General features: G+C 56.5%; 1 protein-coding gene across 1 annotated transcript; it reads left to right on the plus strand.

Moving 5' to 3' along the window:
* Positions 1–5,604: 5,604 nt before the first annotated feature.
* On the plus strand, positions 5,605–11,026 carry DMRTA2 (DMRT like family A2). Its single transcript, XM_043461375.1, has 3 exons — positions 5,605–6,028; positions 7,573–8,136; positions 9,471–11,026. The coding sequence occupies exons 2-3, from the start codon at positions 7,581–7,583 to the stop codon at positions 10,520–10,522; spliced, it is 1,608 nt and encodes a 535-aa protein (XP_043317310.1). The 5' UTR covers positions 5,605–6,028; positions 7,573–7,580; the 3' UTR covers positions 10,523–11,026.
* The last annotated feature ends 4,849 nt before the right edge of the window (positions 11,027–15,875 follow it).

Consider the following 15,875-nt stretch of genomic DNA (forward strand, 5'->3'; position numbering starts at 1 on the left):
ATGGGAAAAACTAAGGAAATGCCAATTACAGTGACAATAAGATCCCTTTTCCCTGCTTGAACTGGCAAAGATTAAAAAGATCAGCAAAATGCACTGCTGTTGGGTGTGTCCACTGATACAACTTTTCCTGAGTACTGACAGGTAGCAATCAAAAACTGAAAAAAAGCCTCTGAACCTCTGACTAGTCAATTTTATCTCTAGGAATTTATCCTAAGAAAATAATTAGGCAAACTCACAAAGGATGTTCATTGTATTTTTTTATTATAGCAAATATTGGAAACAAACTTAAATACCTATTAAAAGGGAACTGGCTAAATAAATTAGGGTATATTCATACAATGAAATATTAAGCAGGTCTTTAAAAGATTATGTAGATATATTGATTGGTATGAAAAGTGCTTAGCATATTTGCAAATTTTAAAAAATAACAAAAAGTATATTGTTGTAAATGGAGGCACACAGAAATATTCCAGATACACTTTGCTGGAATGTCTAAAATGTTTTACTTATCAGAACAGGCAATAATGTCTCCATTTGGGAAAGCTAAAGTCTTGCATCAGGGGTCCCTTTCTTCAGAAGGTTCCTTTCACCCTTCTTGGCCCACTCACACCTCAGCCCTGTACTCCCTGTGAGTTCAATGTTAGGTGACTGGGTCCACAGTTGGCCAATGAACTCTTTAAGGGCCCATCGCGGTTGATTTATCTCCAGTCCTCAGGGCCAGGCACTACAAGGTGCTCGATATTAATGAAATGAATGAATGACCAACGTTCACGTTTCCGTGAATAACCAGTGAGTTGAACAGAATGGAATCGACTGAAAGCTCCCAGGTCTGACCCTACCAGCCCAGAACTGAAGGTGAGAAGAAAAACGCCTGGGAATGGGAGTCGGATCTGGGTGCCGGTCTTCCTCTGGGCTCAGCAGCACTACAACCCCGTGCAAGTCACGTCGCCTCGCCGAACCTTGGAACCTCGCCGACTCTTGCGGAAAGGCGGCACGTCCCACCTCCCCCAAGGACTGCGGAACAAGCAAGACCGCACACAGCAAGCGTTTAGCAGAGTAGCGGTACACAGTAGGCACTCAAAACTAGAAGCAAGTGGGAGGGTGATGAACATCACTCTGCGCGTTTGTCCCCGGCTCAGATGCGCTCACCAAGAAGGATGTGGAGATAGGAAGCCAGGCGGCAAGGGGCAGCCGCCCCTCCCGGGAGCGACCTGCAGAGGCAAGGGCTTGAACCAGAGGAGGGCTGCGGCTGAGGCTCTGCCTTGGGGTTCCGGCCGCGCTCTCCGCGTGGATGACCCCGCTCCCTCCGCCTGCAGCTCGGTCCCCGATTCACGCCTTCACTGGGGGAGTTGAGAGCCCGGGAAGAGGCCAGTCCTGCGGGCGCCTGGGTAAGGGTTCCGAGAGGGGCCTCAGGCCCAGACATCCACCGTGCCCAGCGAGAGCTCGCGCCTGGAATCCGGCAGAACCTGGACTCTGGCTTCCCTGGTACACCCGAGTTCGAATTCTGCTGTGTCCCGTACTAGTTGTAAGATGTGCGACAAGTTACCTCACCTCTCTGAGTCTGTCTTCTCACCTGTCAAGTGGGATAACAGGACTTGCCTCTCAGAGGCAGAGGGTGCTGTGACTTACGAACGCACGTGAAGGAAGCTTGAGGCGGAGGGCCCCTCACAGGTCGAGCGCCTGACAAGTCAAGCGCCACAATGGCAGAGGGTCTTTGTGGTTGCAAACCTGTATCTGGGTCTTTGGTCCTGGCCTAGGCCAGATCCGAGGCCTCGACCATGCAAAAAGACCATTTTAGGGGCTGAGGACCACGACTGCAAACCAGGCTGCGCTTCTCCCTGTCCATCTGGGGGTGCACGCGGCAGACAGTCTTAATGAACGTAGCTCGCGAGTTGATCCGGAGGAAGATGTCGTTGTGTGTCTGTGCGTGTACAGGTGTGTGTGTGTCCATGCGCAGGTCGTATGCACAAGAGCGTCTGTAGTTGTGCTGGAAACAGCGTGCTTGGGGCGGCCCGCGTAGACTCCTTCTCCCAAAGGCACTTTCCCTCTTTTCCCCGCGCCCCCTTCCCGGTAAGGAGTTTCAGCCAAACTAACGGAATCTGGCGCGGCCAGGGGAGGGGCAGGGACGGGAGGGGCGATTCCGTCCCGAAGCCACTGATTTGGGGATAATTACTTTTAATGTCAGAAAGATTTAGTTTAATATCATCTCTATTAGGCTGCCGGGAGGGTAATTAAACGGGACGCGCCGCAGCCGGCAAACAGATGGCGTCTGCTCGCTCCGCGGCCGAGGGCAAACAGCGCAAAAGTCAGTGCCTCGGGATCCCCCATCGGCGGCGTCCCGGCCCGGCTCCTACTCGGCGCCAGCGCGCCCCGCCCCCAGCCCTCTCTGCGCCCTCCTACAGCCCCCACCCCCGGCCTCCCCCTGGGCCCCCACCGGGGCCATCCCTCTGTACCCCACCGCTGCCTGGGCGGGGGCGAAGGTTGGGGGCCAGTCTCAGACAGGCTCACCCGGGGCCCCCACATCTTGGCACAGCAGAACTGTGTGTGCAGAAAAGTTTGAGCTAAGAGGACATGTGTGAGCGAGTGTGTATGTGTGCGATTGTGTGAAGACGGGCTTTCTGCTCTCCGCACCTCATTTGTCCCAGAGGTCTGACTTTCTCTGCCCAGGGTCCGGCGGCCCGCAGGGCCCTGTAGTAGTTGGGATAGGTCCCTGGACGAGCCAGGCACAAGTTCGTATGCTCCGGTCTGGGTGTTCAGTCACCTGGGTGGGAGTCTGTGGACCTCGGGGTGACAGGTCACACACCGAGTGGATGTCTCAGAATGAGAACATGCTTATGAGAGGCCTGTGAAGTCCATCAAACTTTCGGAACGAGTCCTCTGGGGTGGGACAGCAGCGTCAGAGATGCGTTTAGATCCCCTGGAGAAGAACATGGCAATACACTCTAGTTTTCTTTCCTGGGAAATCCCATGGACAGAAGAGCCTGATGGGCTACATTCCATGGGGTCACGAGTTGGACACGACTAAGCAATTAAACCACCACCACCACCTGAGGTGCTCAGGTGCTCAGGTGTGTCCAAGACTTGTGCAGAATGAGGTCACACGTGCAGACTGTGTGTCAAGCTGTGAAGCCATACTCCGGCACGTGTTAGGGGCATGGCCCCTAATGCCTCAATCTGGGCATGCTTTCCCCATCCTTGGAGGTTAGGTCCAGTGACCACCTTCCTGTCTGCTCCCCTCTGAAAGCATAGCTCAAATCAGGACTAGCTCGAAGTGGCCTATGGAGGTGTGAGTACAGCCACCTCGTCGGAGGACGGTTACTCTGACTCCTTCCATGACACATGCACTCACATGAGCACAGGGCGACATCAGAACCTCAGAGACATCAAAAGAAAAGGTTGTGGTCCCGGACCTCTTGGGTTGTGAATGCGAGGAGAGAGGCCAGGCTCTAGGGATGGGCAGGTTCCCTCTGGTTGAGCAGGGGTCCAGGCTGTGTCCTCTCCCCATCTTAAGGAAATGAGATTCCTTCTACACCACCAGGATAAAACACGGGGACCCTAAACCCCGTGGCTTGACCCTTGGCTGCCGCAGGATCACTGGGATGGGAGTGGGGGAATCTCACAGCGGCCTGGCCTCAACGCCCACTCCCCCCCCCCCTCCGCCTCCCAGACTAGGCGGACGTCTATACTTCTTTTCGTTTGAGGTTTAAAATGACTCGAAAACTTTATCCAAGGGAGCTCTGAGAGGCGCCTGGCCTCCGGCGCCAGATTCTCTTCTCTCTCCTCCAGCCACCGCCCGCCCCCCTGCTAGGGGGCAGTTAACGCACAGATTTCCTTAACCTCATAACCTCAAGGTGCTGGAGGTGGGGGTCTGCGTCCCATACCCCTGCAGGACTGTTATCCGTTACCCTCACTCGGAGCGGGAGACCCAATGGGGGCTGACGCCTTTCTCTCTCAGGCTCCAGCGAGTGGAATTTGCTAGGGGCGAACAGCCGGTTTCTGTCATTATCGAAGACCGTCAAGGTCTGAGCATGTCGCGCGCGGGCCTGGTCAACTTTCTGGAAGCAATGCTTCCGCGCACCAGCCCCTCCCCTGCCGGGGTCCCCGGCTTGGCTTCGCGGAGGAGCTTGCTCGATGGTCTGCGGCTTGCGGTGGCAACCCCGCTAGTCTAGCCTTCCCACCCCAGTTGCCCAGCCCGGGACTCCAAGGCGGCTGCGCTGGCAGCAGTTGACCTCGCAGGTGGGAAGGGCTGCGTCCGGAGGCTCCCGGACGAATCTCCTCGCCCAGGACGGAGGGCCAGAGCCTGGGGGCCCTGTAAGTTCGAAAAAGCAACGCGGAAACGCTTGGTCGGGAGTGGAGAGAGAACGACAGGAAATTCGTTTTTCTTTTCTCATGAATTAAATGAATTTTCTTTACTTTCGGAGTAAAGAGAAAAAAAGAATGAGAGAACATTAGAACGAGGAAAAGACAGAAAGAAAAGGGAAAGAGAGTCAGAGCCAGAAAAACCCGAAGCGATCCCGCCCGAGGACCGCGGCATTAATTCCAGATGTTGCCATTCAAAAGGGAAATAAAATCCGAAACCTGTTACCTCAGCGCACCAAGCAGTTCCTCAGAGCCGTGACGTCAGGACGGGAGAGTGTGACCAAAGTTTAAAACTACTCTTGGGGGCCCGCGGCGACCTTGTCTCCGGACCGGAAGGACAGACAGACTGATGTGCGTCCTGCGTCCAAGGGGATCTGGGAAGTCGGAGAGGCCACTTTTTACTTTCGTTTAAAAAAGAAAATCAAACTGCTAACTTAAAACAACGACGAAAATAATCCCACCACCACGGAAAAGGTACCTGGATGCTGCAAAAGTGAGGAAAAGAAAGCGCAAGATGGGCAGAAGGACGGAGTAGGGGGGCTGGGAGGGGAAAGGCGCAAAGCGCACTGCCCGGGCGGGCGCCGACAGGAAGGGCAATCTCATTTCTCCTCTCCCGGCTCCTTTCTAAAAACGAAAATCGTCAAGCCACACTTACCCTCCGTGATGCCTATCGTATCAGGACTTTTAAAATAAAGGACCTGCGTTTTAAAGGCGGCAAAGGGGGAAAAAAATTGTCTCAGCTACCCCAAACGCGTCGGACTTTGGAGCAAGCCGAAACAGAGAGGGATAAAGGCAGGAAAAATCTTCCTGGCATTTATGCCTTGAGCACCCTCCCTTCTCCACCCCCGTGCTCCCGTTCCACCCCCACCCCGGCCGCGGTAATTGAATTGTCACCTGCCCCCATCCCGCCCCCGGCCGCCAGGGCTACTTGGGAATGTCGGCCTTGCCAAGCGCCCCTAGCCAGTGAGAGCGGCGCAGCGGAGCCCGCGGCCCAGAAACCGAAGGGTTACACACGTCTACGTAGAGGCGCACCGGACACGGTAATTAGGCGCAATTCACACACTCTCGGGCACACGGAAACTACTTGTCACGGTATTTTCAACGCTCCTCCTTGCCCACTTTTTTCCACTCCTTCCCTGGCGCGCCCCCTCCCCTCCCCTCCCCGAGGCGCTCAGAGAAGCTTTTGGAGTTTCGAATCTTTCGGACACTGTAGAATGCGGGGCTCCCCGGACGCGGGCCCGGCCAATCAGAGCGCCGTCTGCCTCCCCTGGCCAATGGCAGGCGCCACATTGTTGTCCAATTCTGTCTAATGGAGCCCTAAGGAGCAACAATAGAGCGGGCGAGCGGCTCATTGAGAGTCTGGCAGCGCCGGGCAACTGCGGCCCGGCTGTGCGCAGCGTCCGGCGCGCTCCGCGAAGGGACGCGGCGAGGGCCGGGTCGCGGGTTCCAGCCAGTCGATCCCTAAACGGTCCCCCGGCTGCGATTTCCGACGGAAGGGTTGGACTGCGCGGCGTTCAGAGGGGGTCCGGAAGTTCGGACATGGTGACTGAAGGAGGGTGACGTGGTCAGATCAGGGGCCGGGGGCAAAGGGAAGAGGCTGAGAGCGCCAGCGTCGCGGGCGGAGCTGGAAGGCGCGCAGCGCCCGCGGAGGAGGATCCCCGAGCCCAAGGCAGGTAGTTGAGGGCCTCAGGGAGGGCGGGGGTACGCGGCCCGGCCTTCCGCCCCTGTTGACGAAACCCGGGCCACTCTGGCTTTAGGGACTGCGCGGCTCGAGGGGCCTGAGGGAAGAGGCAACGCTCACTGGAACGGGGTCCAGAATTCTTGGGCGGAGACACCAGGATCCGGTCCTGGGCTCGGGCCGGGATCCCGGGACCCAGAGGAGGCCGCGGCGGAAGCCTAGAGTTGGGCCTTCGTGGGCCTTCAGAGGCCAAGGCGCAGGGGGGACTCCTGTGTTCTCCGAGACCCAGTTCCAGAGGCGACTCCCAAAGCCTCGGTCCTGCCAACTTGGGCCGTTCAAGTCCCACGAACCCAACTCCGAGACCAGAACTTGGGAAATCTGCTCCCGAGCGGGGTCCCGCGGGGCCCCAGGATGGGGAGGGCGTGTCTGACGACTGGATCCTTAAACCAGGAGGGGAGGGGAAGGCTGGGTGAGTGGCTCAGCGAAAAGGCTCTCACTTCTGCAATGCCTGATTTCTGCAAGATACTTTTTCTTCCCCGACTTCTCCGGACTACAAGGCTAAAAACTTGTTTTTACTCGATCCCCAGCCCAGCCTATGCCTGAGGGTTCTTTTTTTCACGCACACACCTCTCTCCCGCGTGGACCCTCGGTCCCAGACCCCAATATCACCTGTTTCTCGCTGTTTCTCTCGCTTCTCATGGTAATCTTCGGGGTGGGTTTGCCTATTGAAAAGAAGTTTCTTGCTCTGAATTTTCTCTTTAAGCCTCATCCCCAGGCCTCCTAAACTCAGCTTCACAACCATTTTTCTCTTACTCTCCGGAGGCTCGTACCTTGGAATTTGGAGCCTCCACATTCCCACGGGCCCCTGGGCCTAACTTTGCCCCTGAGTTTATTTCCTCGCCTTCATTCCACTTCCTAGAGCTTTTTTTTTTTTTTTTTCTTTCTATTCTTGATTTTTTTCCTCTCTCTCATTCACCCCTCACCAGCGAAAACTGTTCCAGCCCCACCAGCTGATCTCCATGGTTTAGTACCTCCCTCCTCGTCACCCTTCTACAAAACCGAATGTTTCGCTCCGGATTTTCCTGCTTTGGTTGGTCTTGGCATCAGTCTAATTGTTGGGTCAAATTTTTCTCTCTAATCCGAGTCCCATCAAACAAACATTCTTCTCTACCCGACTAACCTCAATTATGCTAAAGTTTGGGGTATTTTTTAAAAAAGAACCCACGTTACACTCATCTGAACCAGTGACTTTCAAACTTTTTTCCCCAGCGGAACCACTGATTCAAATGAAATCTACACACAGTGCATAAATGAGTTATAAGAAGAACTCTGAAGGGAGTGGGGTGAAGGAGCTGGGCATTTACAAGGAGGCGCCAAAGCAACTCCTCCCAGCAATTTGGTAACTGCTAGCCAAACTGTCCGCTGCCAAAATGCCCCTCTCTAAACCTGGATTCCTTAAGGGTGCGCTTTAGCTTAATGCACCATTAGCTCCTCACCGCAAGTTTCTCCTCTCTTCCCATGGTCTTCCACGCCAGGTCCTGCCATGGAGCTGCGCTCTGAGCTGCCCAGCGTACCCGGCGCGGCGACGGCGGCGGCGACAGCGACGGGGCCGCCCGTGGCTTCGGTGGCGTCGGTGGCAGCGGCGGCGGCGGCGGCCGCTTCGCTACCGGTGAGCGTGGCGGGCGGCTTGCTACGGGCGCCGCCGCTGCTGTTGCGGGCTACGGAGAAGTACCCGCGGACGCCCAAGTGCGCGCGCTGCCGCAACCACGGCGTGGTGTCTGCGCTCAAGGGCCACAAGCGCTACTGCCGCTGGAAGGACTGCCTGTGCGCCAAGTGCACGCTCATCGCAGAGCGCCAGCGCGTCATGGCGGCGCAGGTGGCGCTGCGCAGGCAGCAGGCGCAGGAAGAGAACGAGGCGCGCGAGTTACAGCTGCTCTACGGCACCGCCGAGGGCCTGGCGCTGGCCGCCGCCAATGGCATCATCCCGCCGCGACCGGCCTACGAGGTCTTTGGCTCTGTGTGCGCAGCCGACGGCGGGGGGCCGGGAGCTGGAGCGCCCGCGGGGGCCGGGGGCGGCGCCACGGGCGCGGGGAGCTCAGGTGAGGAGAAGGGAGCAGGGACGGGTCCAGGGGTGCGAGGCCTTAGGGACTTAATCTAGGTACTGAAAGAGTAGAATCCCGTTCTCCAAATGCCTCAACTGCTGGAGTTGGCCGCGCACCCAGCTCCTAATTTGGGGCACAAACACACAAAACTCTCCTTTCTCCCCTTTCTGAAGCGTTTGCACTTTATTCCTTTCTCCCACCCCAGGCCCCAAGTAAAGCTTTTAATCTTAACGCCTCTACCCAAACGCAGGGATGTCCCAGCTTCCTTGGTTAGTTCACTGGGTCATCTCCCGAGCTCGAAAACCCACGCGTCTTACCTTTTCCGTCTTATTGCGCTTCTCCACACGCCGCAGATTACCCACCCCACCCCCAATCCCCCCACCCCCGCCCTCGCCCCGCTCCTTCCCAACTCTCTTCAGAAATCCCACCGTCTCCAAATCTCCTCCCCCGCCCCGCTTCGTTTATTCTAGGTATTGAAGACACCGAATTCCTTTTCCACCCCTCAGTCCCCCGGGCGAGATTCCTTTTCTTCTGTTCCCAGTGTTCCCTGATCAACCGCCCTGCTCCTTTTTTCCAGCTTCTTTCCCCACTCGTCTCCCTTTTCTCAGAGTATGCGCTCTCTCCCTTCTCTCAATCCCGTTTCCTTTTCCCCCTCTATCCCCTGTCCAGCCCTACTCTTTTTGAGACTCCTTAGGCTGTTTTGGTAGGGCTGGAAATTAGGCCAGTGGGGATCTTAGCTTCCAGTTTGGGAGGGAAGAACTTCTTAGCTCTTGATTTTGGAGAGGATGGATTAGAAACAGAGGCTCTACTTTTGCCTGTAGAGAGGTTTGGGATCTTATGAACGCCCAAGGTACCTTCCCTTACAGGCTGTGCTGCCCAGGGCCAGAGAGCACCCGGGGCTGGGTTGGCTCTTGGAATCACAGGGATAGAGTGAGGCCTTCTATACAGCGTGGTGGTACAGGTGCGACATGTGTTCGCTGCTTTTTGAACTTTGGGTCAGGCCACTTCTCCAGAGCAGAGCAAGACTAACAAGAGTGAAGATGTTAGGCACAGTCGTAGGAAGAGGGTCCCTGGACATTGAGTTTACAGGGCATAGTGGTTGGGGTCTGGGTACAGAAAGAGTGTGCTCTAACAGCCTGGAAAGAGAGCTAGGGCTCTAGGAGTTCAGAGAGGAAGGAATGCTGGAGCAAAAAGACGGGCTTTGGAGCCCAGTGAATGATGGTCGTGGGGCTCAGAGGGAAAGGAAGCTGGGATCCGAAGGGCTCAGGTGCCACAGGGTGCGGTCATTTCCGTGCTAACCCCTCCTTACATACCCCTTTCTCCCCTCCTAGAGGCCAAGTTACAGAAGTTTGACTTGTTCCCCAAGACGCTGCTTCAGGCAGGCCGCCCAGGCAGCCCGCCGCAGCAGCCGGGAAAGCCCTTATCACCCGACGGCGCGGACTCGGGTCCTGGGACATCGTCCCCGGAGGTGCGGCCGGGCTCGGGCTCGGAGAACGGCGACGGCGAGTCCTTTTCGGGGTCACCCCTGGCCCGGGCCTCCAAAGAGGCAGGTGGCAGCTGCCCAGGCAGTGCTGGCCCCGGAGGTGGCGGCGAGGAGGACAGCCCGGGATCCGCCAGCCCTTTGGGTTCAGAATCCGGTTCCGAGGCCGACAAAGAAGAGGCGGAGGCCTCGCCCGCGCCAGGGCTGGGCGGGGGCCCGGGTCCACGGCAGCGGACGCCGCTGGACATCTTGACGCGCGTCTTCCCGGGCCACAGGCGGGGCGTCCTGGAGCTGGTGTTGCAGGGCTGCGGCGGCGACGTGGTGCAGGCCATCGAGCAGGTGCTCAACCACCACCGCGGGGGCCTGGCGGCCGGCCTCGGCCCCACCGTGCCCCCAGACAAGGCCGCAGTTGGGGCGGTAGGCGCCGCGGACGACGCGTGGCCAGGCCGCGTGGACGCCGCGGCTGCCGGGGGCCCGGGGCTCCCCGCGCCGCTGCAGGCGGGCCCCGCCGCACCTCCGCACCACAGACCTTTGCTGGCCGGCGCCATGGCGCCCGGGGCTCTGGGCTCGCTGAGCAGCCGCTCGGCCTTCTCGCCATTGCAGCCCAACGCCAGTCACTTCGGCGCCGAGGCCGGCGCCTACCCGCTGGGCGCGCCGCTCGGCCTCAGCCCCCTGCGCCTGGCCTACTCGGCGGCGGCGGCGCACAGCCGCGGCCTGGCCTTCATGGCTCCCTACTCCACCGCTGGCCTGGTGCCCACCCTCGGCTTCCGCCCGCCCATGGACTACGCCTTCAGCGATCTCATGCGCGACCGCTCGGCCGCCGCCGCTGCCGTGCACAAGGAGCCAACCTACGGCGGCGGCCTGTACGGGCCCATGGTCAACGGAGCCCCGGAGAAGCAGTAGGGCGAGCGGCCCCGAGCCTGTTGGCCCCCAAACAGGGACCAGCCCGGTCCCCGCGGGCCGCCGGCCAGTCCTCGCCTGGTGCGCGCTCTGCGCCCCGGCTAGGGTCCTCTCGCTCCATGGTGGTTTTCAGTTTTGTTTTGGACAGTGGGTGGGGAGAGCCGAGCAGAGAGGAGCAGCTTCGGGTGCAGATATTCTCGGAGGGGATGCGCCGCCCAGATCCTCGACCCCGATCCCCTCATCAAGGCTCCCCAGCCCTTCGAAAGGCCAGGAATTCTTGCGAATTCAAAGGCTGCAGCCGCCGCACCAGCTCCTGCCTCTCCTGTCTCTGTGCTCGTCCCACCTGCCCACGCTCGCAAATGGATGGCAGGATAGGTCTGTCTTATGTGTCTCCCCTTTCCTTAAAAAAGTTTAAATATTCTCTCTAACAAATATAAATTTAGGATGTATAAATCTCTTGGCACTGAGTCGAGTCTTTGGGACACACATATATATCGATATCAATTGTAAAAAAAAAAAAGGAAAATTCTAAGGTGCACTTTCCTCGTTGCGGTATTTGTCGCTCTCTTTGTTGCTTATGCCGATAAGCATGGGTTTCCTTGGTGCAGTGTGAGTTTTTATATATGTATAAATCTATATATAAACTATACATATATATACAAGCCAGTGTATAATGTTATAAAATGGAATTCTAAGTTATTAATTGTAATCTGTAGGTGACCTCGGTATTAACGTGAAAAATATTCAAAAACAAGCAAAAAAAAAAAAAAAGGACAAAACGGAAAAAATTAGACTATGCGCGCTTTGTACTTATCAGGTTTTATAGATGAAATATATCGTAAACTCGAGACGAATCCTGCCCACCCGCCCCTCTTGCCTGCGGCGGGTCTCTCGCTAAGGAACGGTCAAGGTGCACACGAAAGCAGGAGCGGAGTGACGTGTGACTGAGCCAGAGCCGCCCGCTGGAGCCCATCCCCGCCTCCCCGGACTCGCCAAACACCTCGGCCGAAGGGCCGGCAGCGGGAAACGCTGCCGCAGAGAATGGCTCTCTTTGTGCTTTCCTTTGCATAGACATGAGCTAGAAATAAATGTTATTTTCTAAGAAAACAACACCGAATCCCGTCCCGCTTCTCGGGCGGCCCGGTTGAAAGATCTTAATTTCTCGCGGGAGCCGCGGTGCCCGGGAGAAGCTTGGCCGAGGTCCGGCGGGTGCTACGACCCTCGGGGTACTGGACGAGGAGACTTTTAGCCGCGCCCGGGAGAGGCGTGCGCTCAGCCCTCCAGGAGGAGTGGCGCCCGCTGCTCGCGTGGGACCTGGTGTCCCTCCAGCTCCCGCTCGGGTGGGCGGCGGGGTCGCCTGGTCAGTGCTGTCTGTTCCTGGAATCCTGCGAGGCTGGCAGAGCGGCTCCTGTTCTTTGGGCGCAGATCTGGGCGCCCACCGCGCGCCTCCCTGCTGGATTTTGGAACGAACCGCAGCCGAAGCACAACCAGGCGACTGGGGCGGGAAAGCCAAGACCGTGTTCCGTCAGAGGCCTGGGAGTTATTGTGGGGTGATGGGGTGGTGGGGTGATGGGGTGGCGGGGTGCTGCCTTCGCCCTAGGCAGTGTAATCTGGGAGCGGCAGTGAGGACGCGCTTTCCAGCCCGACCCTCAGTCCTCACTCCGCACCCCTTTTTCCTTCCCTGCTTTAGCGGAGCGGAGGAAATTGGCGGCTCCGGGCCGACCCCCTCCTCCGGCCTCCCGCGTCCCTCCAGCTCCCAGCTGGGTGACTCCCCCTCTCCGAGAAACCGGGCGCGCCCCTCCCCTAGGCTGGGCCGGCGGCTTCCCAAGGTAAACTTCTGGGGCCGACTCGAGTTCCGCCAGGCGGTGAAACTTAATAGCAGGACAAGAAAACGGTTTAATAAAGAAGGGCTTTAATAGGGAACTAATTTGATTGAGTTGCCTAATTCCACTTTAATTGGAAAGGGGTTTCGCTGTTTGGTTATAAAGTGAGAGGGTGAGGGAGAGCTGGAAGTGGGGGGCGGTGAGAAGGAGCGAGAGAAGAAAGATGGGGCAAGAGAGATCGTTCGAGATAGGCAATGAAGATAAGGAAAGGAGAGAGGGGGGAAGAAGAAAAGAAAGAGGAAAAAGTTACCTAGGAAGTGGAGAGGAAGGCGGGAGAAAGTGAGCGGAGCTTCTAGAAGTGTGAACTTGCTTGTGCTTCAAGGCTGCGCTCTCCTGCCTCCCAACTCCAGGTTTTCGGATGCCTCGAGGTCTCTCTCATTCCGGGTTCCAGCCACCCCTCCTCAGCATCTGCCTTCATCCCCACTCGAGGTGAACTTAAGATCGGCTTTGAGCTCCTGGTTTCAGGAGGGATCTATACTGGGTGCTCCGAAGTTTTTGGTTCCTGATGGTCCTCAAGCCAGGCCTAGGGAGGCTGCCTAGGGGCCCATGTTACCCATTCTCTAAAATACCTAGAACTTCATAGATTCCAAGGTCATTGTTTTAGTTCATCCTCACAGGCAAATCATCAGGAAACTGAGATCGAGTGGTTCAGGGACTTGTCCACCCATTCGGGGACCTTGGATCTCTTTTCCTTTCCATTTTCCCACTCCTCCTCCTCTCTTTAAGCGGTCTCGGCTGACCGACGGTGGGGACTCTGCGGAAATCGCCTCCTGTGTACACACGCGGCCCAGAGAGGAGAAATGACTCGCTCCTAGCGCCCAGAGAGGCCGCGGGGCCTCCGTTAGGTTCGAACGTCTTCTTTCATAGAGCTCAGAACGGTTCTCAGGCGGTGGAAGTTAGAGGGGGTGGGGTAGTGGGGTAGTGGGGTAGTGGGGTTCCAAGGTTCCGCTTCTCGCTGGTCCGATGGAAACCCAGGGCAGTCAGTCACGGCCTCGGCGCCTGGCGAAGGCCTACATCTTAGGCGCTCCAGACTCCACGGCCCACTGAGCAGTCAGGACTAAACAGTGACCCTTTCAGGGTCGGACATCTGCGAGGAGCCCAGGACGCTCAAGCCAGGTTGCTACGTTGCACCGGTGGGAGTGGCGGGGGTGGGTGAGGAGGCACCTAGGATTCAGGGAGCTTCCTCGGTGGGCTGGAGGGGGCTGGGGCCTGAGGTCGCTGGGATCCGCATTGGGGAAGAGCTTGGGGTTCTCGAGTTGGGCGGTGCTCTCTCCCCTGATGGAGAGGACAAAAATGGGAGCATAACCTCTTTTCTCTCGGGAGGGGAAGATGGGACAGGAGTTCCCTTCTTGATCTGTACTGGCTGTTTATTCCCAAACCCTCCTCTAAGCCTGCTGGAGCCGACCCTGGGCTGGACTGCCTTGCGGGAAACACCACTGAAATAGTAGTCTTTAAAAATTATCTCCCCTTCCAGCCCAACAGTAGCAACTCCATGGCTGTGTGCCAGAACCTGTACTAAGCAAGGACCTGTACTAAGCAAGGACCCTGCGGGGGTGGGGCAGGTGAGGAAGAGCCTGGAGCTGGGATCCAGGCTGTCCTTGGCCAGGGGTATTCATTCACAGATCACTGAAGTCAGCAAGTATTTACTCAGTGCTTACCGAGTGCCAAACCCAGTGCAAGACAGGTGCCATCCTTACCCAATAAAAATTGTGTTGGGAGCCAGGAGACAGATAAGCAGGCAAGGAGGATGTGCTGACCAGTGCCAAGGAGGTCTGCCAGGGAGTTCAGGGAGGTCTGCCAATGAAAGGCAAGCTAGGCAAGGTGCTTCACCTGAGTTTCCTTCTCAGGTAAATAGGGCTGTGGTAGCCTGTGCCACGTTGAGTGCTGTGAGCATTAAATGAGATACTGTGCAGAAAGCTCTTAGCTCTGTCAGTACTCACTGCTCAGGGCCTACTCCCTCGGCTTCTGTTACTGTAATTCTCAGATTCTTTGGTATGGACGTTGTCCCAATTCACAGAGGAGGAAATGGCTCAGAGGGATCAAGTGACTGGGACAAATTCAGCTTATAAATTCTCTAAAGTGTCACGAGTTATGGGAGACACCCTGCCCAGGGCAAGGGGCCACAGAGAAAGGTCATTAGATTGAAGAGAGTGGGTTCTGGAGATGCTTCTGAGACGGGGAAGGCTGCAACTGGGTTCCAAGGAGCTTGATGAGGGGCAGCATTGCAATTCATGGAAGGAACTTGGTGAGGGAGGGAGTGAAGTGTCCCTCTAAAGGAGCAGGTGGAGAGGAAGGAGTTGAGGGCAGGCTGTGATTAGAGGTTAGAGGTTAGGTCATGGAGATCCTTGAACTCCAGTCTGAGGGGTGTGGCTTTCAGAGTGTGGGTACTGGTGGACACTGATAGCAGAGCCTGGTGAGATTTGCATTTGTGTTGGATGGCCTCGGGCTTCCCTGGTGGCTCAGGCAGTAAAGAATCCGCCTGCAATACAGGAGACCCGGATTCCATCCCTGTGTTGGGAAGATTCACCTTTGTTGGGAAGATCCTGGATTGGATAGGTTGTTAGGAGGAAGGCTGAACATCTCTGAGGAGGAGCTGTGAGAGATGGTAGCACCAAAAATGACTAGTGGGAGCAGGAACAGGGAGAGAGAAGTTGACTGCAAGCACTGCTGGAGCCAGACTCTCCACTGGAGCTCCAATGTGGGGAGTAAGCCGAGAGGAGAGCTCATGGCTGATTTGCAGATGTCTGGGCTGGGTGACTCACTGAGGGTGATACTCAGAATGTGGGCTTCTGAAACAGAGGCAAGGTTGGAGGGTGAGGAACACTTTTTCAATATTCAAACTACAGACTTGCAAGGACTTATAGGGCCTCTAGGAATGGACACCAAAATGGTGGAGTCAACATTTGAGTGGCGGCAGGGCCTTGGGAGGATGAATTGGGTCAGCACTACCTTTCCCCCCACCCCATAGGACACAGGACTCTCTTAGTAGAGGCCATGGACCAGGGAAGGGTGTCAAGATCCCAGACATTGGGAGTTCTGCCTCTCACCATTTTTGTTCATGCCAAGAAGCCCGGCATATTAAAATTATTCTCTTAAAACTTTGCACACTTTAAAGGTCATTGTCCTGGGGCAGGACCCTGGGCAGTCAGTCCTGGATCTATTGTGACACAATGGAGCTTAAAACAAACTTTGAGACTCTTCACCTGTACATGTTTTTCCCAAGGTCTCGCATTTTGTGCACATAGTCAAGTGGCTTCTTTGTCTTAAAGTTTCAGGCTCCATTAAAAATTCCATCTGCTACTGCACAACACTGGTCACACCTTCTGGTTTCCTGTTTCTATTAATTATTGCTGCATAGCAAATGCCCCCAAATTTAGTGACTTAGAACAGTTATCATTTTATTACCTCATAATTTTATGGGTCAGGAATTTGGACAGGGCATGGGCTTCCCTGGTGGCTCAGGGGGTAAAGAA

This window comes from Cervus canadensis, chromosome 2, assembly GCF_019320065.1.
Source record: "Cervus canadensis isolate Bull #8, Minnesota chromosome 2, ASM1932006v1, whole genome shotgun sequence".
Classification (NCBI taxonomy): domain Eukaryota; kingdom Metazoa; phylum Chordata; class Mammalia; order Artiodactyla; family Cervidae; genus Cervus; species Cervus canadensis.